This window comes from Pezoporus occidentalis, unplaced genomic scaffold (assembly GCF_034315485.1).
Source record: "Pezoporus occidentalis ecotype Australia unplaced genomic scaffold, CSIRO_AGI_Poc_V1 ctg93, whole genome shotgun sequence".
Taxonomy (NCBI): Eukaryota; Metazoa; Chordata; class Aves; order Psittaciformes; family Psittacidae; genus Pezoporus; species Pezoporus occidentalis.
Genome location: NW_026916294.1, coordinates 7,290,610 through 7,315,630, shown reverse-complemented (window position 1 = coordinate 7,315,630; position 25,021 = coordinate 7,290,610). Strand labels below are relative to the sequence as shown.

The following is a 25,021-nucleotide window of genomic DNA, read 5'->3' as shown; positions in this document are numbered from 1 at the left end:
GAAGCACTGTTAGAGACAGCGTGAATGGGAGGAAGAGATCTCCCAAGCAGTCAGACTGTGGTGTTGTCACTCTGCCCTGTTTCTTTGTTGGTTTTACATAGTCCATCTCTTCAACGTCCATGTTGTTTTTCCTTTGTTATTTTACCTTTCCCATTTTTCTCTCTCCCTGAGGTATCTTTGTATTCTCTCCTGTCCTCAGTCAAAATCATAATGGGCAACAGAGACATACTCCCTCCAAATCACCTTCCTAAAGAGACTAATGTGAGTACTAGGACACTGAGCCTGTTTCTTAACTTTAAATTGTGTCCGCTTCATTAGATGAGGCTCAGTTCCTAGTCCCCGCTCCCTTTGTAGGCTTTGGAGGAACCTTCTTTCCTGCGCCCTGTGTTGATGTTGGGTTGACAATAAAAGGCTAAGTTATTGCTTCTTGATAGCAGCCTTTATTTAGGCAAGATGCCCTTTGATCTAATCCGGGTACAGAATTTTTGCCTGAAATTGCTGTGGTTTTTGCTAGCTATACCAGGCAGAGAACTGATTGATTGATTAAGATGTGCAAGTTTCTGATGCTGACAAATGCTGTGGGATGTGATCTTAAAATTCTGAGTTACTCCAACCAGTTTAAGTAACAGTTTTTCTGCACAGGATTTGGAGATCTGACCCAATGACCAGAGTAAGTGCCTCAGTAATGAGTGCAGTATCAGCCATGCTGCCTATGGAAACATCTTCACAGCATATACTAAAACTTAAATTATCTTGTTCAATCTGTTTAAAATCATCTGCTTCATAGAGGTCATTAAGGAAAATTCAGAATGGGAAAGTAGATCAAATGAACTTAGAATCCCTATCACATATGACTGATGGCTTTAAAATATATAGTCATAGAAGTCTTACAAGAAGGTCCTCTGATTAAATGACTAATAATTGAATTTACGAAGAGTTGCAGTAAATCCTGTACAATTTTTGCACTTTGGAAACAGTATTATTTTATTTCCTATCACGTGAAGTTTGTTAAACAGAGGAAACACTGCTTCCCTGGTGCTTTTGTTTTTCCCTCCGGATTGTAGCAATGGAGCACTTGCATGTTGTGTTTGATGCCTTGCATGATGAAGACATGCAATGGCAAGTTCCAGTCTGCATGCTGCTTAATGAATGTTTTCCTTTTCTCTCCTTCCCTGTTATGTGCTTACAGAAGACAACTATGTGGAAGGTGGGTGCTTTCTACCTTATTTTCCTAAGCTCTTGTTTTCCCCTTCTGTTTAGTGTTTTTTCCCTTCTGCTTAATGTTATAAAAGTACGCATATGATTCAGTACGGTAAGTTGCATTTTTTTACCCATAAATGTATACAAGTTTATTAAATAAGTGTGATTTCTTTTTCCATACAGAACACAAGCAAAGCTCCATTTTAATCTTTGCCTTATTGGTGTAATCCAGACTATACCCAGTGTAGGAATGGGATTTATGCTTGTATGACTGATGTCACCCTCCAAAATCTTTGCAGAGATTTGTAACAGGACTGCTTTCTTCTCATGTTCTGTATGAAAAACACTTCACAAAACTGTTTGTTTCATTAGTGTGGAGTATAAATCCTCTTCATAAGAATGCAATGCATGTTAAATATCCATCTTTTAATTGCTTAGGAAAATGGAAAATGGAAAGCTCTTTTCTCTTTAATACTACAAATCTTGCTTTCTATAATATCCTTTACAGCACAAAGATTTAGGAAAAAAAGGTTTTCTGTCTAACTTTTCCACATAATGCCTTTTGGACATTGTGAAAGAAGCAGCATGTGATTTTGATAATGTTAATGTTGGTATGTAATTAAGTCCCTTTAAAGAAAGTATGGCAAAGGGCAGTGGAAACAAAAGCACAATGCCATCTAGCCTGAATGTTGGTAAGTAAGTCTGTTAGCTGGTAAAACATGTTGTGTGCATATGTATTATATATATCTTAGTTTCAAAGTTACAGAATATGCTTCACAGATCAGTTATTGCTGGGAATCAGTACTGTCTTTTTGCTTATAAGCCAAAAGGTGCAGGTGCTTTTTTATGTTTCTAAAAGTCTCTCCAGGCTGAAGTTTTGCATAATGGGTAAATGATTATCTAGCCTAAAAATCAGTTTATCTAAACTGAGCAATAACTTGAATTCTAGTTTTTTCCAATAACTCTTAAAACTGTCACTAAATCAAGGACTTTGTAAGCTTAACTTGGATGCAAAGTGACTGTCCTGGCATGGCTCTGACCCAGGGTCCTGTGGTGAGCCACTGTGGGGCCTGCCTGCCTGTTCAGTGGCAAATTTCTCAAAGCATTGGTAGTGCATTTTTCTCTGCTGCTTTATTCAAGGGCAAAGAGGGGTGCTCAGATTTAGCACATACACAATGCTGTGCAATTTTATTAATATATATGTTCCCAGTAGGAGAAAGAAAAACAATTCTGATGCTGTAATCGTGTGCACTGTCACGCTGCTATGTACCGATACAATTTCCTTACCAATGTGAAATAAATTGTATTCAACAACGCTGGGATAGGAATTCTAACTGAAAACCATAAAGGCCTAGAAATAAGTACCTAATCTTCTATTTGATCTGTGTGTAAAACTCTTACTGGTGTCAACATGAGACTCAAATACGAGTAACTTGATAAGAAGGTTCAGTTTCATTTCATGTATTCATTTATGCACAGCAGTACAAGATAAAGCCTGGATAACAGTTAATCCAGACTTTACCTGAATCTAACTCTTAAAACTGCAACCTTAAATTTATTTCAGTACTGGTCTGGATACTTACGCATACATTAAAGTTCAAAGGATATATATGTAAAGAAAGGAAGCATAGAATGGTCTATCCAAAGCACAATTTGGGATCTGAGCTATAGTTTTTCATCTTTGATTTCTGTGATATCTGAGCATCTCTGTAAATTAAGGCAGGAGGAAAACAGAAGGATTTGGTATTCAGAGTTAATTTTGTATATATTGCTGGTATGAAAAGGCTGCATTCTGTTCATTTTACCAAAAATGTGCTAGAGTTGAACATGTTCACCACAGGTTTACCATGTTAAAATTCTGTTTTGGCCTGTGCTCTGCATGGAACTCACACACCAAATTATGAAAATATCCTATCTCCATTTCCGCTTCCACTATCACATCCTGTGCCCCTTAACTCTCTCCTCTCAGAGCCAAGTTCAGTATAAAGATGGAGTGGATCACTCATGAGGAATTCCTACTGAATTCTGAATTCCTAATTCACAAAGAAAAGGCTTTAATCATTCTGCTCATGAAGTAATGGTGCACAAATGAATTATTTTCAATGTATGATATACCTATACATAACTAAGACTAGAACTTTTCCATCACTAGCCATTGTGGTATTCTTTATCATAAGTAGACTATCATTGTGAAAATCTAGCAGTGATTGCTATCACGGTAGATTTATGTGTATCATTTTAAACCATTCTGTGGATTGCACAGGTACAGTAATAGTAATTCTTCACTCTTCCATAGCCTTCATCCATAGATTGCAAAATATAAAGTAAGGTAAGTATCATTACGTGCTTTTAGCAATTAAGTATAAATAACCTTACTGCTTCACAAAGAAACATAAGAGAGTCAAACAAAATACAGTGTCTTGAGGACTGCTACTGAATTTTTTAATTGATAGGTGTTTGGTTTGAGCAGTGTATTTTTTTATTACATTCCCTTGACTTCCATTTTTTAGTTGAACAGCCCTATGAATGACTCTTAAAATTCAAGTGGTTTCTGTGATGTTTTCAAGAGGCACTTCTGCCACTTACTTTTTTTTTTCAAAGTATGTAAGAATCATGTATTTACGACTGACCCATCTCACATACCAGTTTAGCCAAAACAGTAGCTATCAAACTGTGGTCATCTCCTGAAGCTAGGCTTTTTATTTAGGTCCCTACAGCTATAAAGATCATATTTAAATGCAAGCTAGTAAGAGATTACCTTCTTTGCATTCCCCTAGGAGACATGACAGTGATGTACTTCGTTCATTGTAAAGGCTGAAAGGGCACACATAAGTAGCTGCTGAAAAGTCACAACTTTATTAAAGAAAAAGATCTCTTCCAACCCAAACCATTCCATGATGATTTCCATGTTGTAATGTTCAACTAGTTTCACCTTTCCTCTATCAGATACAGTTAAGACCAAGTAACAAGTCTGAGATTTCTTGCAATAGTTGCCTAGACAAAAAGTTAAAAGCCAAAGGACAAGTTAAATAATCACATGAAGAGACTAATACTTCCAGAAGACTATTCAGCAAGGGCCTTCCTCCAGGCAAGGACATTCAGCATTAAAGAATGAAGCTTGACCATGGGTCTTTGTGTTTTGTGTATTCAGCAGGCCTCTCTTGGCAGCAGCACTTACCAAGAAAGAACATACCTGAACACATTTCTACTGTCTTTCACAAGCTGCAGAACTGCAGCACAGCTGTGTGATGTATCCTAAGCGATGCTTATGCAGCATCTCTTCAGGATCACACACAGCTTTTGTTTACATCCCTGTAAACCCCAGGTAATCCCGCAGCTGCAGGGCATTGTATTTGGAAACAGAATCTATTCCACAGGAAGTAGGGTACATCCCGCCCTGCAGTTTAACTACATCTAAAAAGGGTGACACTAAAAGCACTAATTCAGCAAAACCATTGTTAATCTATTTGGAACATCAGTTGAGATTTGGGACTGATAAGGCATGAACCTTTTAAGACTGACTGCAGTGAGGAGTATCTTGTTTGAACTCCCCCCAAGTACTGAGTCATTTGTGCACCTGACTTTCCTTGTGAATTAGAAATGACAGGAACTCTCAGGGATGTCTGCCTTCCAATAAAGAGCAGGATGCTTTATTGCAAACCTTCTTTGTGTGAATTAATTAATTGCAAATAAGAAAACAATGTATTGCTTTTTTGTAGTTGCTGGAGAAGAGGAGCTCAACTAACACATGAACAATTAATAATGTCTAAAATGCATCCTAAACCAACTAAGTTGAACAAGAATAAGCCTGTTTTTTAAACCAGACATAAGATGTGGAAAACCTTCATATTTATAGAAAGAAATGGTCTCCCTACATGACATTATTCTCAGTGAGAATATAAGTATCATTTGATTATCATGAGTTAAAAAAGCTGAATATTTTTGCTTAAAGAGTTACGAAATTTGGCTCTGGTGGAGTGATTATCAGTATGGACATCTGTTTTGAAATGTCACTAGAGCTATACTGGTATGATTAGATTTCATCTTACAATACAAATATAAAGCAAAATCTATTTCTCCCAGATTTATGAAGTAGCTTCAGAAGATGTCACTTAAATTTTCTTTATTGCTATGTATTTGATATCGCATATGTAATAATTTGCCTTCTCTGGAACAAATTCATTCTACTGTCATGTTTCACACAAATAAGGAGACATCCCTTGCATTATCATTTCAATGTGATGAAGAAATTTCATTTAATTACCTGAAATGCTCATTTTTATGAGGGGAAAAAGATCAGACCCAGCCCATTTTTCAGGTTTACACTTCTCCAGGTTTTTAACATCATTTCACATGTAGAGGACAGGAAGTCCTCCCAGCAAAGTGTTCATTCCAATATTATCAAGCTACGATAAAGACAGATGGAATATTAACATAATTGGTTGGATTTGAAAGCATTTTATTATTTTCTGTCATCCCAACTACTGCACAGAAGAATTAACACAATAAAACAGCACCCAGTGTTTGAATTGCAGTTGTGTTACTCGTAGCCCAAAGCATTCCAACCAGTGGTTGAAAAATGCTCTTTGATTTCCCTCTGTGATACAGACATCTCATAGGAAACAGATGCCTGTCACAAAACATTTTTGTCACTGTGACAACACCACCTTCCCGTGCTCCCTTGTTCATTGCTGACTGTGCTCTTGTTTCCCTTCAAGGTCTGGCGCACCTGATGATGGGCGACCAAGGTATGGGCTCTGTTCCTTTTCCACTCTGCTTTCATTGTTTCTTCTTGTTCTGTAGCTGCTTTGAATCCATCACTGCAAACGATGGGCAAATGCTTGAAAGCTGTCTTTGGCTGCAAATAAACACATGATTTTAGTCACATCTTTTCTTATTTAATTTTTTTTTGGTTTTGGTTTGTTTGCTCCTCAAACTTTTGTTCTTCTGCCTCCTCAACTCCCCCTCTTGCAATATAATAGCTGAAAAGAGGTGAGAGAAATAAGAAGGTGATGAAGAAAATTTATGTATTTATCAGAAAATAAAATCATAGGTGATTCTATAAGAGATAAATGAAGCACAAGAGCACTCTTCAGATAGCTCCCAAAAGAAGATTCTCAATTTGTCACAATTGCACATATTGAAGAGTCCATTTACATTAATGCATGGCTGATTGGTAATGTGCAGAAAGCACCTGCTCCTGGCTTCTGGAATGCTGAGAGTACAGTTTTGCAAACCTAACAAACTCATTTATTTTTTGTCCTCTTAACCCATTGTCCATGTTACTTTTGTGTCACTCTTATCTAAGCATGGTTATTTCTGTGTTATCTGCATGTACACGATTGGAAAAAAAAATAAACTAATACCCTAATATGACGCTGATTGCATCTCCATTTGTCTCCAGACACTTACCTTATACTTTGTCTCTTCATGTTCAGATACTACTGCATTTGCATATACTCATGACTCTTACTGTTGTTTCTCTCCTTTATTCTCTTCTTGTCTGGAAATGCTTTCTTCATGGAACCATTTCACCAAATCCATAGGTAAAAGTAAAGGTATTACATGATTTTCTTTGTTTTTTAATGTCATCAGTATACTTATATGTATGTATAAGTGATGCAAATAAATGTAAATCTTTTTGCACTGATAACATGAGGTAGGTATATTTTTAAGTAAATATTTCATGGACATCAAGGTAAGCAGAAGTATCCTGAAGTACAGGCTGACCTTTTGTAAAGTTTGTCTTCTGGTTTTGTGAGAGATGTAAAGCTTTGGTAGTGATAAAGGAGTCTACAGTTAGAGAAAGCATTCAGGATGAAATAACAGCCACATTTTGAGGTATGCATGTTTCTGTTCTCAAATGAGCTGTAGTCTAAACCACCAGGCACAGAAAAAAGCACAATGTTGTTCAACAGAGACTCTGGAGAAAATCTATCCAGGGCCAGTCCACGGCTTGATGTAAGTTTGAAATCTGCATAGCACTGACTTCAGCAGGTCTCTGCTATCAGCTGATCACATTTGCCCTGAGATTTTCCTTGTATGTTCATCACTTTGATTATATCTGAGGCAAGAATTGGACAAAGGAACGGGGACGAATGAACACCAAAGAGAAGTGTGGGGTTTTTCTCTTCTTTGTTTATTTGTGTAAAGAATACAAGCCATGTTTATTTTCTTTCTCCTGGAGGAAACATGTGCAGTAGGCTCAAGACTCTTCCTGTATAAATAAACACCAGGTTTCACTACCAGGATACTTGTTCACTGACATAGTGTAAATATGTTTTTATGATAAGAAGCTTGTCATTAAAATCCATTAAATCTGTGTTACATATGATGGATAATATAGTTCTATTCAACTTAAGCATTTGTCAGGGTTTGCCTACTCTTGCTGTAAATCTGAAGTCCAATCTGCATGGTCATACTTTGCTATCTAGTGAAATTAGAAACAACCTTCCAGGTTCCTTGGTGTCTTGGCTGATTTAGTGTTTCCACACCTAGGAAGTTCATGTGATGCAGATACTAATTGCAAACCTCTGGTGTCTCATTCCTTGTCATATCAAACTGTGCAAAGACTCTGTATCTGGTTATAGGTGGGATACTATTTAAAGGACTGTGTGTGTTCTGCAGCTGTGAGTCTTCTTGCTTAGGAAAAGTTTTAAGCAAGTAGAATGAGAAAGAGTCCACTGATTTCTTTGTTTTATACAATTGTCTTGTTTGTTGGATGGCTGATCCTTGTTGCGTTTTTCTTAGCAGAACCTTGTATGTGTGACTTCCTCATTTCTTAGTACTACCTTACTCCTTACCGGTAGATGTCTTGGGTGAAGTTACCTTAAAATGACATTTTATAGTAACTGAACCTTGACATTATAGATAATTTTTATTAATACTAAGGAATTATTTTTCTAGATTATTCTATGCACAGAATCCATGATGCAGTGTGTACCACACTGAAGGGGACTTCACGTATAAAAGTATAAAAACAAGTACTATGAGTAGATATATATGATTAGTAGTGAATCTGGAAAGCAGATTTTAGCAAAACAGGAACCTTGCAAGTATTATGCAGTAGTTAGACATTTATATTTTTATTTTAAAAGGCTTAATGATAACATTCACCCAAAATTGACCCTGGATATATTAGCTACACTTAATGTCTAATGATGTGCCATGTGACATAATTTAAACACCAGTGCCAGTCATTGAATCATTTGACTACATTTTTCTTTTCACATTTTTCTTTTTTAACAGCGTTATGTAGTTTACATGGCAATTTACTATGTTTTGATAATCACAATACTTCTGCGAATATAATGATGTGTATTTCTTCAAATGGATGGAAAGGGTTTATATGCATACAAACTCCAGTTGCTTGTAACAGAAAATATCCCTTGATACTGTACCATACCCTCAAACAGGGGAAAATGGCTTCATTTTATTGACTATCCTGAAACTATGCTAATACTGGCTACTGAAACATTTGACCTTGAAACAGTTATGGTAACACCCATTTGTAATATACGACAGCTTAACAAAGTAGGAGGGGGATGAAAAGAAATGAAGGGACAAAAGAGGAGCTCAGCACTGAATTCATATGCACCTATTTCAGTCTTTCATTATAAGTTGAATTCCTTTACAGGTACGTAGGGTGAGTTACAAAGGGGGTTGCAAAATTCTAATTGTATCATGAATCAATCTTATTTCGAAAATTTAAGCAGTGAAACTTTACTATGAAAGAAGAAAGAAACTTTAGTATGTAGTTTGCCCTGAAGTGTATAAATGGCTGAAGCATCACTAACTTCTTCAATTGTGTAGGTATTCTTCGGTAATGGAAAAGTTAAAAAAACAACAATGTACATTCAGAATTAGGACAGGATGCTGACAGGACAGGGACCTGGTGTTGACAGATGAAAGAGGGGCGAGACAGCCTTTCCAAGTGGGCATGCAATACAAAATCTAGTGTGATCTCCCTGGATGGACCTGCTATTTGCCATTTAGTTGTAAATATAAATTGGTATATTATGCATAATTTCCCCCAAAAAATTTTTATTGAAGCTTTATCAATATTAACAAAGCTGTCTCTGTCCGTTAGAGAAAGGCAGAAGCGAAGCCTAAGACATCTGTCAGTACTCAAGGTCATATAATTTGATCTGTGTACAAAACCAGGTGACATAAAGGAGGATATATAGCATAAAGAGCCTATTAGAAGCTTGTCTCATAATTTCAGACCTCTACAAAACTTGTTTTCTGATCCATTACACTCTGTAGATGCTAAACCGAATTCTAGGAACAGCCACAAGCTTTTAGTTGTACTGGCACTTGTTTATTTTCTGATGAGCATCATATATGTTCAGAAATACTTAGGAATTCCCTTCCCCTCTTCCCTGGAAATCGCGTACCTATATATACCTTTAGCAGTGGAGCTGTTGCAGCTGCGGTGGTGAAAAGACAAGGTAAGATTTGTAAACGGGGTTCATGTTATTATTAGACCACTTGAATATGCTACTCAGAGCAGTTGTTTGAATTTGAAGCAAACCTTGAAGTTTGCTGTGTGTAACAGACATGGAAAAGGATTTGTTTGCTCAAAATAAATCTGTGCCCAAACAAATTCTGTCTGCTTTCTCCAACTATTATAGGTGGTCTAATAAAACTGCTATTTTCACATATAGGCCTTTCCTCACCAACAGTTACTACCTCTTGGATTTCCCATAAGGAATTTTTTAGTGATGAATAGTAATGCAGCTAAGATTACATGGCAACTAATGTAAAAGACTTTGTTTCTTTATATATATATATATAACAAAAATCCTCTCCTCCTTTTTGTTTTCTTTTGATGAGCAATGAAAGGGATTTATAATTCAGTTACTTTAACATAAAGTGTTGCTTTTGTAAAGTATTGCTTCCTTTTTATATTGCAATTCTTGCAAGCTTATACGTATTTTTACCTAGAGTTTATTTCTATGTAAATAGCCTACTCTTGACTATATATATTACTCATTCTATACCTAAACACTGTGTTCATTCTTCTATTACTTTAGATAGTATGTGCAGCTTTAAAGCATACATGAGTCACTCAGGCCCATAACAAACCATTAAATGATACCTAGCTGAGCCATAAGTGTTTCTACCAAAATATTGATAGTATAACTGCAATTATTGGTTTAGATTGCAGACTTTTGATGTGCTGGGATTTGGTATAGCATGTATAAATGCTGAAGAAAGACTTTGGAACATCAGTTTATATACGTGTCATCTTTCTTGCCCGAAGAGGGCAAGTTTTGTCTTGTACAAGCTGTTGTACGATATCTGTAAAGCCAAAGTGATACTACTTATTTGTTAATTATCAATCACATGTTTCAGTTGACAACTGGAGAAATAAGGCACTGAAAAATACAAGCAATTTAAATAAATCTTTAATCAATCGTGGGCATTAAAATGGTATGTTACGGCTGAGTAATTATGTAGTGCTTGTGTTGTGCATCAGAAATGCCACCTTATGCTGCTAACCTCCTGTAACATCAAATTATGTGGAATTCAGTCATTAACCTCAACATGACCACAAGTTCATCTTCTTGTAATGACTTTCATTTTTGCTCTGTTTTCAAAAAACTAAAGCAGTTTGGGCCTCTTCCACTCTCTGATAATTCCAGGATTGTTATCCTCATCTGCTTTTCTGTCTGCTGCTTAAAAGTGCGTCCTCCAGCTGTCCACCAGCTGAGCCACCAGTAGCCCAGAAGGCATGAAGGCATGTAAATGGTTTGGTACAGCCCTGAGCTCTAGCATAGCTTCTTCTTTTTGGCTGGCTGCCCTACTGACATGGATTCAATTATATGCCTTCTCATATACAGATGGCTTTTGCCTGGGAAGCGCAAAATATGGGCAGGGAGCTTACTTGACTCTTTGGTCTTGTTCACGTAGTTATATATCCTAGGTGACAGCAGCTTATTTGAAAGACTCACTGGTAGAATTGAACTGGGTTTATTTAGCAGTTTTAAAGAGGATGGGGTTGCCAAGCTCAGGTAGTTGAAATTATTTCTAAGTGACGTTGCAGTGAAAGGATGCATAACATGCATTTCCCTGCTCAATCTCGTAGTTGCTCCCACTGCTAAAAGAGAACAAATAACAATGTTTAAAATTTATTCTCCATTTAATAGATCCAAACCATTCCAACAGTCTTGTATGATTTAAAAATTATCAGCACAAGGACTTAAAAAACATTCCATCTAAAATTTACCTGATTTTTTTTTAAATGAGAATTACATTTTTAAAGAAATCAAGGAACATTAAATATAAAGCTCTTCAAAGTGCTCCAAAGAGCAGTAACTGCACATTGTATCTGTTCTATAGTGACTTTTTTTTTAAGAGCCTCATATGTATAGTTAAATAGCAGCTGATGTTCACAAAAAGGTACTGTTGTTGTGTGTAAATGATGTGTGTAAATGATGCACCTATTCCTACACATATATGTTCCAACAAATACTTATACTATCTTTATATTTTTTATGGTTGATCTGTTTACATTTTTGTTCAATATCATAATGAACTATACATATAATGTTTTAATCAGAGAGGTGGTATCTCTATGTATTTTCAAATTGTGATGCTTTGAAGCAAATCATTTACTTGCACTTCAGTGGGTGATACTTAGCAAGCCTAGAATATGGCACTTAGAGCTGCAGCTTCATCTTTAGGTTGAAATGTGATCAATTAATGTTCCCTAAGGAGAAAAATGCAGCAGAATATGACTGTTGAAGATGTTTTCTGTCTGAACTACATGGCTCAGGAAAAATGCATCAACATCAGGAACAGAAATGCAGATTCTATCTATCTTGAGACACCTATTCCCAAAATTGTATCAGAGAGAGCTGATTCATGATCAGCTGTATGAAAAGAAATTATAAGAACCTGCTCTAAATGTCAAGAAAACTGTATGTAGAAAGGGTAACACGTTATTTTAAAAATGTTATTTTTCTGACATGTCACCAAGTGATAATGCCCAAGCCATGCCATGAGGTCTAGCACCTTTCCATCACCAAAATAAAACATCTACCATATTCTGAATAATTCCAATGTCATTCAAAACATTAATGCATCATATATATGCATATGTATGTATGTATGTCATAGGTCTCCTGTGGATTCAGAGGAATGAAAATAAATATGGAAAGTATTGTGGCTTCCTTGACACTAGGCTCCACTTCTGAGCATAGATTTCTCCAGAAGATGGGTATGCTGACAGAAAACCTTTCAATAGTATATTAAAGCTCTTTCAAGATGAAAGATATATATTTCACATCAAAAAGTAGGTGGGGATTTACTGAGGATGGCAAAGAGTAAAGCTGTCACTCTGAAGAGGTGAAAATAAATTTGAGCAGGTAAGCCATGAAGAAACAGAAAACCTAGGCCTTTCTTTCTAAAGAAAACATTTTACTTCTATATAAATATACATAGCAAATGAGAACTAAAAGCTTCAGCAATTGATCTGTTCGCACAATGAAATTCCATGAGAGTTTTAAGACAAATTTCATAAGCATTTCCAATGAAACTGAGATTTCAGAGGGATGTATTCCTTCGATAGCCTGTAAAATGTCCTGGAACATTCTCTTTTACACTTTCTTTTAATATCTGATGTCATTACTGAGCCAAGTACATCATTAGAGTGACAATAAGGCTTATAGCTTCACTCTAGGGTTGTACTACACCTGAGATTTTCCTAGGATAAAAATCAGTTCTTGAAATCTACAAAAGCAGCTAAACAAATCAGCCCATCAGACTCTTAATTACTCTCATTTCAGTGAAAACCAGAAGTATCTGGAGATTACTGTACATATCACTTATAACAGAAGTCTCAACTGACTTTAACAAATCACAGTTGGAATTCCATCAGTGAAGCATAGAGAAATGGGAGCCCTAAGGAGAAGTATTATCAAACATCCCCAAGATTTGTCTACATGCAAGCTTGCTAAATTCAAGAGTAAACTTTATCACCATTTCTAAAGAAACTAAATTAAATGGGAATTAATAACTCTTAAGGAAACCACCCTAAAATTGTACTGATATAACTGAAAATGTGCACTATGCTCTCTTAATGCACATCATAATGGTATTTTTCCACCAAGAATGATTCCCCACAAAAGAATTGAGAAATGTATTCAGGTAGCCTGGTCAGAGTAGATTCCTCCTGTAGGAGTAAGAAGGCTGCACACAAGATTTTTCATCTACTCTGTAGTTTTCTGTGGCTTTAATAATATGCCAAGCTCCTTAGAAACAAGAAAACTTTGGATTATCTTGTCTCCTTTAAAATCTTCTAATTAAACAATATAATTTGCACTGATGCCAGTAATATGTCTCTTTCCTGATATGGCAAGCCTTCTAACACCTTGTCATTCTTAATTGCTTTAAGGTAGCTCTCTGTTGTCACCTCAGGGACCACCCAGAGCAATTATCAGTAGCACGGTGAAATGTGTAATGAACTGGGAAATTCAGGAGCACAAAGGAGAAGACTTTCATAGAAACTGAACAATAGACTGTGGACTTTGCTATGAAATTCCACCTTCCATTCCTTTAATGGTTTTCATACTCATCAACCTGTTTTTTCTAGACATGGGAGAAAAAGCAAGCAATTGAATCTCTTTATTGAATTAATTTCCTCTAGTGAAAGAAGTTATTTTTTCCCAACTTGTATCAGCTATATTTGGGGATTTTTCTGTTGGTACCCACTTACACTAATTTTCTGATCAGCACAGCATTTAATTTAAAGGCTGGTTTTGTAACTTGCTAATGTGAGTTAAAGAGTCTGGTACATCTTGTTGCCTGCTTAAAGTAGACATTTGTTCCTTAAAGAAGGGAAACATCTGCAGCAATGCACTGGCACCGTCTCTAAAGCTGTATAGAAGCAACCTCGGATAACAAGAGGCTATCAGAGGAACTGGTAGAACACACCTGGCACTGTTGGCATCACAGCATTGACTTGAGTAGCTTCTTTGTATTGGGGGTGGGAGGAGATAAAAGCAGCTGGGTCTAATCCCTTTTAGCTATCTTTGCATATTCTTCAGACAGAGGGGAGTCTGCTTGGAAAGCAAAATTCAGCAGTGAGTATAAGTCTGTAAATTTTTCACTGGAGTTGCCCTTGGTTCTGTTCTGCAGACATTGCATACCATGAGCCATTGTTAGCCCATTTTCAGGAGTACCCACCCAAAGGAAAGGAGCCTAGGTATCATCCTATGACCATTAATACTCTGCTTTTGAAGCATAACTGAAAACCCTGAGGGACTGATTCCTGATGCCAGCTACATATGTGACCCCACTCGCACCCAGCAGTAACATCTCTCTCTAGGATTAAAAATTAGAAATCATTTACCTGATTTCCCACTTCACTGAAGCTGAATATCTTTGTTAGATTGCGTTATATCAAACAGGTGCCAGGTAAGGGCTTCCATCTCAGAGAAAGGGCATTGCAGACATTTTGCTGATAGTACAAGCTCGTCCTTTGATTTTCTCAATTAATGGCTCCGCTTAACAATCTAGTCTTACAAGGTCCTATGCTTAGTATTTGCACAACTCCACAAGAAATCTCCCCAGCCAAAAAATGCCAAGCTCAGGTACAGGCAATTCACCTTTTAAGCTATGTTTGCATGCATATGAGATTCTTAAAGTTACGATTTTACTATTGAACCTGTGTAAAATACAGCATAAATTAGTTTTGGAGACATGACTCTTAGACAATGCTGTTTGCACTCTGAATGCATGTGTATTTAAATGAACATTTGATATTTGTGTTAAACTGCAACTCCTGACTACTTGTATAGTTTTCAATTTGAGAAGTTATTTGGGCGTACTACTATTGCAGTGTAACACTGGGATATGTTTATAGCATTATGGAGATGATGTGAGTGTTCAAAAAATTCTGATTTGATTTAATGTTCATATACCTGATGAATCCCTCCCAGATCACTGTGGTACAAGTACTGAACCGGTGCTCTCATTTCACCTGAATACTTGTGCAAATTATACATTTTGCAGATATACCTCAAGGTGCTTCCAGTATTATGAACCTTCAAACACATGTAAATACAGCTGAGTCTCTATCAGTCATGAACCGATGCTTTTTTGGTGTCCTTAGCAGACTTTTCAGCCCTATAGTCCTCTGCCATAAATTACTCAGATAAGGATACTGCCCATGATAGTAACTGTGTTGTAAGGTTTGGAAGAAAATTCAGACTTCAGAAAAGGATCCTATAAAAGTATCTAAGTGCAAGGTTGGAGCAACAAAGGTAAACTTGAAAATGGGTAATTTTATACGATTCTTGTACAACATACTTAACCTGTGTGGAACTGTTATGTTCATACATATCCATACCTCCAATATTAGAGGAAAATGTCTATGGTAAATCTATATTCCGAACATTACATAAAGTTACCTGAGGCCCACTGTTAGTCTACTGCTACGTACCTCCCCAGAGCAAAAAAGGGAGCCGTTTAGACTACCATGAAGGGGAAATATTCCTGTATTTCTGTTGAAAATATGGAGAAGTATTGAATACATATATTAAAACATAGTAAGTTGTTCACAATTCTGATAGGCAAATTCCTCGACAGTTTTAATAGCATATGCACATTTAACACACATACATGTATTGAAGACATAGGCACCTGGATGGATAAATAAAAATGCCCTAAAACCATTCAGTTTTGCTATACTTCATGAGTTTAACTCTCAGAAATGCCTCAATTTCAAGTTTTTGATAATGATAAACATATAATAAAAATAACTGCCACGTCTGCATCCATAAATCACTGTTATGTGTCATTTATTCTCCCAGAAAACCACTTGTATTTGATATTTATTCATTGTTCTAAGATAGAGGAGATAAGATAGTGCCTTGCATTGTCCCTGAAATGGGTAGTCTTGTTAAAGAAACAGGGTTTTGAAAGTGCTGCTTTTATTGAGCTGTTGTAAAAGTAATACAAAAATGTAATTAATATTTTCCTTTTCAGAACACCTAGAAGATCTGTGTATCAGCCCTATAGCTTTTAATAAGTACATATAACTTAGAAATGTACATATATCTAGGTCATGCTAATTACCCACCTTGGGAGGCAAGAATGTGCCCATACTTCTTTACCTAGTTGCATACTCTTGAGACCCAAGTCAGAAGAGCAGGATTCAGAAAGTCTAAAAATAGATTTCCTAGGGTTTTAGCCATTAAACTGCTTAAAAAGGAGATCTCTCATGTACTGGCTGACAGCCTGTAATTTGTATTGTGCAGGAAATTAGACTAGATAATCAGAAACAACCTTTCTGGCCTTGAAGCCTATGAATCGCATGTAACAGAGAAATTACTGTGGTAACATGTAAGAAAGTTGTCAGACTATAAAACCAGACACCTTGGTTTTATTTTAGTCGGGATAATTTTATTGTGTTTCTTATGTAGATGGAATTACGTGTCCGTAAGTCCCCCAAAACTCCAAGTCAGGGCCTGACATTCTTTATGGACTAACAGGAAAGACATGTTCAAAGCATTCCCTTAAGTCAGAATTTAACATGAAAACTGAAAGAGCTTTGTGGAAAAGCCTCAGGCATGTATGGAAGCAGGAATCAAAAGGAGATTAGTCTTTCACAAAGTTCAACATTTTGCTGTGATCACTTGTTTTGAATACTTTACATTGAGTACTGCAGTTTATCTCATTTTCAGGAATGTTATGCCATTCATTATTTTTATTTTATACACACTTTCATAATGTATTTGCAAGAAGGCATGGGGGTCTTCCATTTATACAGTAACAAATGAGCTTACTGTGCTACACAGAGATTGCGACACCAGATGAACTTGGGCAAACCATTTCTGTGAATTGTTTGCGCAGCAAAACTGGAGCTGTTCCTTTTTGCTTTTTGATACAGGGAAAAATGCTTATACAAAGCTGACAAATTCAATGAGGAATAGAAATTGTGATCTAATCCAGAAAATTTTATAAACCAGAGGCTAAAGCAGTCCCGTAAGAATGCTCTGAATTAGGCAGAAGAAAGATTCACGTTTCTAAAACCCAGAGTTTTAATTTAAAGATTGAAGTCAGTGTTCTAATATTTAGTTTCTTTTTGAACCTCACTATCCAAATATGTATTCACTGTGAGTGAAGTAGTCTTCTTGAGTTGCAATAATCACACACGAAAGGAGAGAATGAAATCATAGGCTACTTCAGTGAAGGACTTATTATTCCACATCAGAATTATCTTTATTCATGAAGACTTCAAATACTTTCTTAATCTGCAGTTTTACTGTAGCCAGGAAAAGATCCTGTTATTTGCTAAAATTCAAGAAGACAAATGAGAGTTTGTATTTTCTGCCTGAACAGATGAAAAAATCATGGAGCATTTAACTCAATGCTATAGAATATTCATACATATACTATATATTTCAAAACAGAATATTTCTAGTATAAAATAATTCCAAACTTCTGCCTGATAATACACACTATCAGAGAGGAGAAGGAAAGCCTTCTATTGAGATACATCTATGCATCATTGCTGATACTCAGTTTCACACCTTGCAGGCAAACTGACATCGGGTTATTAGCATCCAGTTATTGACTGATAATCTATTAATAGAATGTGTGAAATACATACACAAAGAGCTGAATATGTACCACTGGGGAGAATACAAAAGCGTATTCACTTGGGTGGGGGAAAAAGTCTCTGCTAATTATTCACTGTATAATATGGAAGTATGTATGTGTGTGTGTAGTAAAGAGGAGGCCTCTCTTTCACCACCTCTATCTTCATTTTCTAATCTGCCTTTGCATCCTTAACAAAACTGCAGCTTATACTTACAGTCTGTGGGGAAATGCCATAGAGAAGTGGGAACCTCGATATTCAGTCTGCTCACATAAGGAAAAACTGAATGCTATTTTTCTATACCTTTGGACTGTGTTCAAACTGTACCGGTGCTGCACAGAGGAACAGGCTTCAAATACAAGCGCACAGTTCCTCCTGTGCCACTGTACAGTGAGCGTGGAGACTTCAGAAGCTCTGCAAGCAGCTTCCTCCTTGTGCTCAGTGTCATCCCTCAGAACTGGCAGCGTCTGATATTTTCAGATAATTAATTTAGTAGAAGTATTTGAGAATAGGGCATAGTGAAATGTTGCTACAAGGATGCTGTCATAGTTTTGAAGGCTGAAACAGAATAATTGACAGGGAAGAATGAGCAAAAGAAAACAACAACAAAAGTACCACAACAAAAAAACAACCCCAAACCCTCCAGTGGTTATAATTAGATCTTTTTGTATAATTTGCATTGGATTATAATATTCACCTTCACATAAATAAGTGCATGGGAAGAAAAAACCCACACAATTTCTTTTCCTTTATATTTGCAAAATGTTTTATATTTATTTTACCCTGTGTTGCCTCTGTTTTCTAAGAGTCTTTGTTCAGTGGAAGAACTGATGAAGTCCTGATGTATTAACGGTTGCGAAATGTCTGTCATTATGCTGAAGGACAGAAGAAAACCTAATTGGCAGTTAAAGCAAGAACTTTCTATTCCTTAAAGTATGGGCTTCAGTGACTTTTTTGCCCTTAGTGCATCTGCTGACAGTTTCAGCAGATGTTTGAGTATCAGTGAAGTGCGGTCTAGACTGTTGGCATGCCCGGGCATGTTATTTGTGCTGAAAAACCAGCTTTCCAGTAATCCAGAATTGCTATATCTTTGATTCAAAAGCTAGATTAATTCATTTTTAGGAGCTCTGCATGGAGCCCTTCTGATTGCTTCAGTGTTTGAGCTTTTTGAGGTTTTTCTTTTCAGTAAGTAGTCACTAAGAATAAAACCAAGCAGAAAGCAGTGCCAATCAGGATGGTCTGGGAAAAGGAATTTGTCAGTAGTAATACAGCGCAAGAAAGGAAAAAGAGGAAACTTTGGACTTTGTTGCTGGGTAAATTTCATGGTGTACTGTTAAGTAAATCAGCATTATTTTTTCCCCGATTTCCGTTTTCTTTGGAAGCTATGCAAGTTATGTTTGGACTCTTTTTCCTTCTTCCTTGTTTTGTGTGGTTTTGGTTTTGGGGGTATATTTAACTAAAATAAGTAATGAACAGGGTTTCTGTGGTCTAAGAACAAAGCCACTGCCTGTGTGGAGACAGATGAAGTATTACTGAGAGGTGCACTTAATTATTGTGCCCTGAAGGTGTTCAGTTTTCCTCTGATCAAGGCAGTAGTGTGAATATGGACTGGGAGAAAAGGACTTTCTCGTGCTAAGTAGAAACCTCAGAGAGTATGAAGAGGGTGAGTAAACCTGACTGGAACATCAGTAAAACCTTAAGCATCTCTTGTCCCTCTTGTTTCCTGAAGGACAGTGTTTTTCCTTACAGTGTGAAGATTTATCTTTCTTTTGTGAAGCTCTTTGCTAATTAAATACCTGTATCACCTGTGAAGTGCTTTCAGCATGGGAAGATGGTGACTTTTAGCACAAGGTGGTAAGAGCAGCCTGTTGTGGGTTACCATGTTCAAAACCGAAAAGCTAAGCCGTTAAGTGAAAAACTACATGGGCAAACTTCAGTAGCCCGATATTTATGTCTGCTTCTAGACAGATTTGAAAACTACCTGTATCTGTGAAGTCTCAAGGAAGCCAGGAAGGCTCTGCAGAGCTATAGAAATACAGGCATAAAAGATTTTATTATTCCATTCTTTTTTTCCTACTGTCTGTGTCTCCCCGCTGCTAGGAGAAAGGTAACTGCTCCAGAAGTTTTTAAACACCTTAGCTATTTCCTGCAAAGCATTTTATCCAAAGACTGTTCTGTTATTTCATAGGCCCAAATAAGCCTGTAATAAAACCAACCACATGTTCACTTTCTTATTTATACTGCAAAGGTCAGGAAGGGGGTGAAGGTTTCAGAGGAATGGGAAGTAGAAAGAGCTGTCGTTGTGGGGAGTGCACCAAAATGTAGAAGTGCAAAACGCAGACTTGGCTGTCCTGTGGCATCACAAGGTCCCTGCTTGGCTTGAGAGCATAGAGAAAATGACCTGAGAGGCCTGGAAGATGTGCCTTATGGAAGCTACCTAGATCTTCATTTAATATTTCAAAAGATGAACCTTGCTTATGCATTTCTGTCACTTCTGATGTGTGATCAGAGTTCAACAATGCTGTATTTTTGTCAAAGATATTTCAAATCCGATGCTTTCATATCTTCAATTTTCATAATTGATTTGATAACAAAATTACTTCTGTTAAGTTCGTGACAACATTTTTTGGAGAGAAAAACGCTTCCTTCAACCATCCTCCTCCCCTCATTACTGTATTTAGCTTGGTAATATTAAATATTTAGGCTATAGGCTTGATTTTACTATCATCTGTACATCAGCAAAGTATCTTTTCAAATACAGTGAATTACATTGAGCTATGTGTACTTCAGTATACGTGCTTTCAGACCAGTTGAGAAGAAGGGATGGTGTGAAGTAGATCTACATCAAGAGAAAAAGGCTAATGAAGACAAAAACCTGAGAGCCCCACTAGGTCTTAAGCAGAGGTCTGTGATATTTTGCCTAACCAGATTAGGTTAATAGGCAAAACTAAGTAGCAGAGTGCTGTCATATAATACAGGGGTTGATAGTGGTGGCAAAAGAAGTAAGTATAAGAAGGCATAAAACCCCAAGAATTTACTATGTTTGCCTCAAAAATGAGCAAGCTGAAACAGTCAAAACCAGTTTTACCTCATCCCATTACCCCACAGAATGAAGAAGAAAGGAAACAGGCACTGTTACTATAAAGTAATGTGTTCGAATATAATGCCCAAACATTTATATTCCCCGTAAAGAAAGATACTGATTTGTTTATCTAAACATAGAAAAGCCAAAAGAAACCCAAAACAAGATAAAGAAAAACCTCAATATTTTTAAGGCCAAAATTTTTATGCTGAAATGGCATTACATACATTACATATACACAAACGTTACGTTCCTGCATTAAAATGTCAAATAATGTGAAACGGAAGTAGCACCATTTCAGAACTACTTTTTGTATAAATCCAGGAGCAGTATCTATATAAAGTGACTAGAGCACAGTGCAGCATGCTGAATGTGTTTAAAATTTATCAGCAAACTCCGTTTAGTTACCAAGCAGGAGAACATTTATCCAATTCATTATTGACATCTCCCAGAATCCTTTCTATGGTTCTGTGCAAATAGCTTGTCAGCCTTTTGGCAAACAGGGGTGATTTTCAGTAGCATTTTCAGATACTTCAGATTGAATTAAACATCCAGAAGCAGTCAATCTTTCTTACCACTAATTTTACAGAGTTAAAAACCCCCAAACAATGCTCAAATCTTTCCCATTGAAAGCAAACTCTACAGAGGGGTCCTAAGCAATGCAACACTAACAGATATTTAACTGAAGTGCTAGAGAGATCTGCCCACCAGAATTAACAACCCTTGGTTTAGCACACAGGATTATTCTACAGGACATGGAAACATACTAAGTGCCTTTCGGTAACGGGGGGAATTTTAGTACTTGAAACTCCTGTAACTGTGAAGAAGTGGATGAGAAAAGAATGGGAGTTTTAAACTGTGGCTCTGACAATCGATGTGCGTTTGCAAACCTCTCAGTTTTGGCACTGAGTCTGACAGTGAAGGCACATCTGTGGCCAGAGAGAGCCCTGTGTGTGTTTGGACGACTTCACATTTTGTTTGTACTCTTTGAATTCAAATCTTTTAATACATTTTATTTCAAAGTAGCTTTAAAAAAAATGTGTCTGCAATTTTAATGGCAGTGATAGACTGTTAACCTCATTTTAGTGACTCATTAACATGTGAGATCCATTACCATGTGATTAGTATATCAGTATTGGGCAAGGTCTTTATTAGGCCTTTTGATCTCTCTTTTCTTGCCTATTGTGAGTCTGGAAAGAAGACCTAATCAGAGGAAGATTACAGGAATATGTGAAATCTTTACATCATACCTAACACTAAAGCTGGGAATAGGGCTGGGCTGTAGCAGGTAGTCTGACTTAAATGCACAGAGCAGAATCGCTACCATGGAACAGCTTAATCCTGCACAGCTAGCAGAATCATCAGAGGGATGGTACAACCCCGCATACACAGATCTTTTATTGCTACTGTCTGAAGCATACTCAGGAAAGATTAAAGGTTTTGATCCGCCTCAAATATGTGGGCTGTAAAATTACTTCCCATATAGTACTCGAGTTCGGGACTCATCTGCTGTTACAAAAGTCAATAAAAGTGTGAAAATTGAGATGTGCTGAATGAGGTGCTATGCAATGCATTTAGTTTGGCATAGCATATTGTAAAGAAAAGTTCGAGTTTCTCTTTTAGCTATCAGATATAGCATTCTGCAAATGGAAAAAGGCGAGTTTCTGAAATTACAGATCAACTTGCAATGATTTAATACTCCCCTTAAGGGAACACGTATTATCATAGAAGGTTGGATTTGGGGAAAAAACGCCTTACAAATCCATTGAGGGTTTGCATATGAATTATATTATCAAATGTCAGCAAATAATGACTTTTTTATATGGCAGACCCATTTTTTATTATCAAAGTGGTTTTGTCATTATCCAGTTTTTAGTTGTCTTAAAGAAAGAACACACGTATAGCTGAGAGCTGATGGTCAATAGGTGGTCATTTTTTCACTGAATTTTATATATTGAAATAAGTACAGAAATGACAAAGTGTTGTTTTCATAATTTCACTTCCTTTGAATCTCCTGTTGAAGTTCTACTGTCCCATGTTTTCTTTGGAGTGAAGGAACAAAACAACTGGTTCCTTATGCACAATTTCAACCTCCAAGCATGATGCAGAATGGATTTTGGCAGGTTTTATATTAAGTGTTTTATAAAAACTGGAGCCAAATTTTCCTATAGCTACTGCTTCTCTCTGCAGTTGCTAACAGTGGTGACTCTAAGACCAGGAAGGCAGGGGTAGAAGTGTAGGCAAGTATGTCAGGCAGTAAGTCCATTGTGGTCAAGTGATGAAAGAGGCTATCAAGGAGAGACCACTGATTTCAAAAGGCACCTTCTACTAAGCAGAAGTCCTCAATAGACAGAAGGTGCTGCAGAGCAGCACTATGGCTGCCTCTGGGGTGAATCCCAGTTTTGGTAGAGCTGCTGCTGGGGCACAGATATGCGAAACCCAGTATGTTTATGCAGTTAGAAAATGTTTCATAGTCAGGCTCTTGGGAATAACAACTAATTGCTTTAAGGGAGGAGACAGGGGAGGACTGTGGTATTATTTATTGTAAAGATGTCAGATAAAACTGTATAAAAGCCAATCTTCTGCCATGAAACCAGGTATTATGTCAGCTACTAATTTGCTTATGTGGTAAATGGCGAGTGCTGCTCTTATCATTGAATTACTTATAGAAAAATGGAAAAAAAAACCCTGCCTGCTCCCTTCATCCAGCCCACAGACATTATTGACAGGCTGATATGGTAGAAATTTGTTTTGTGTTCAAAGTGATAGTAATGAAAAGGGTCATCAATATAGCTAATATTGCTATTGATTTAATATTAGGGTTTTTTTACTTGCAGTATTGCTTTGCCATGATCTTTCTCTTGTGTACTGTGCATTCTCTCTTCTCCACTGTTAAGAAATGGAAATATACTTCCCTCAATCTATGCCTTGATATAGTTAATAGCTGCTGAAGTAATGTTTTTAACTTTGGGCTTTGACGTAAGACCTTCATACTTTGGGCTATGGCAAGTTCTTTTTCAGCTGCGGGATAATGTAGAAAAGTGTAGGGGTTTTAAATGTTTATAATAAATTGATGTATTGTCATCAAGGTGATGAATAGTATAAAACTCAGTCACTAATTTTATGTTTATATAAATTCCTTCTTGAGGCTTTACACTGAATGAATAGATTTAAAATCAGATTACTCAGGTACCTCTTAACTTAAAATATATTGACATTTTTTTTCTCTGAGCTTTATGGAGTAACTTTATTTCTACTTTGGATCAATAATCTGGCTGTGATCTTGTTCATTAGTTAAACTCTGTAAGGACAATATCCTAGCCCCACTGAAACCCATATCAAAAGTCTTTATTGATTAAAGTGAGGCAAGCAGTGCAGCCTTATATATTTTTTTTAGATTTAAAGACATTCATCTTATAGAACTTTTAAAGAATAATTATAAATTGCCTCTTTATTTTTTCATATATGAAATATAAATAGGAAGAAAATTGCCATTTAACATTCATGGTATTTGCAAAAGCACGCACAAACTACCCTAGTCACCAAAATAGAATAGGTCCTAAATTTATGGCAGAGAATAAATTAGATGATATTATGGAGTTATCAAGTTCAGCAAGTATTATAAATCATCTCTTAATCAACGATACTAAGCTGTTAGTGTTAATTACTGCATTCAAATTAGAATGCCGATGAAGATACAATACTGTATTATTTAAAATAGAGTTTTAATGTGGGCAATGCTGAGATGAAATTGCTTTCAGAGCTGGGAATATGTTGCTGTTAAGATAAAATTGTGCAGAATCATCTGGCTATTGATTCTGGCTATTTATCCTGCTCTTCCTGAAAAAAGTTGTCGTGAATCAAACATAGCTCTGTTGAACAATGCAAGGAAAAGCAGAGATGTGCTAAGCAGGTTTTCAATGTCATTCAAGTTTTTGCTGCTGTAGACTATAAAGCTTTAACTATTACTCTTCATCTGAATAGCTTGTATGTTTGTTTTTTAAGAGATGTGGTTTTTAAAAGAAGAAATGCATGATTTAAATGTTGCTTGATCTTCGGGTATAGGAATAACAAAATGTGGTTTAGGTCTTGCAACCCAAAGCCAAGGTACTATATTTAATGTTCACATC

At 36.6% G+C, this 25,021-nt stretch overlaps 1 protein-coding gene across 24 annotated transcripts in view; it reads left to right on the top strand.

Moving 5' to 3' along the window:
• The window catches only part of NRXN1 (neurexin 1), a 682,391-nt gene that overhangs the window by 77,739 nt on the left and 579,631 nt on the right, over positions 1-25,021 (top strand). For 16 of the 24 annotated variants that reach the window (XM_062605797.1, XM_062605765.1, XM_062605766.1 and 13 more), the window contains 2 exons: positions 1,190-1,207; positions 5,919-5,948. The exons of 5 other annotated variants lie outside the window; for them this stretch is intronic. In XM_062605797.1, coding sequence (XP_062461781.1) covers positions 1,190-1,207; positions 5,919-5,948 — 48 coding nt within the window. Of the gene's footprint in view, positions 1-1,189; positions 1,208-5,918; positions 5,949-6,751; positions 6,759-25,021 lie in introns of those variants that run through there. 3 more of the 24 variants (XM_062605784.1, XM_062605769.1, XM_062605787.1) reach the window with 2 other exon arrangements.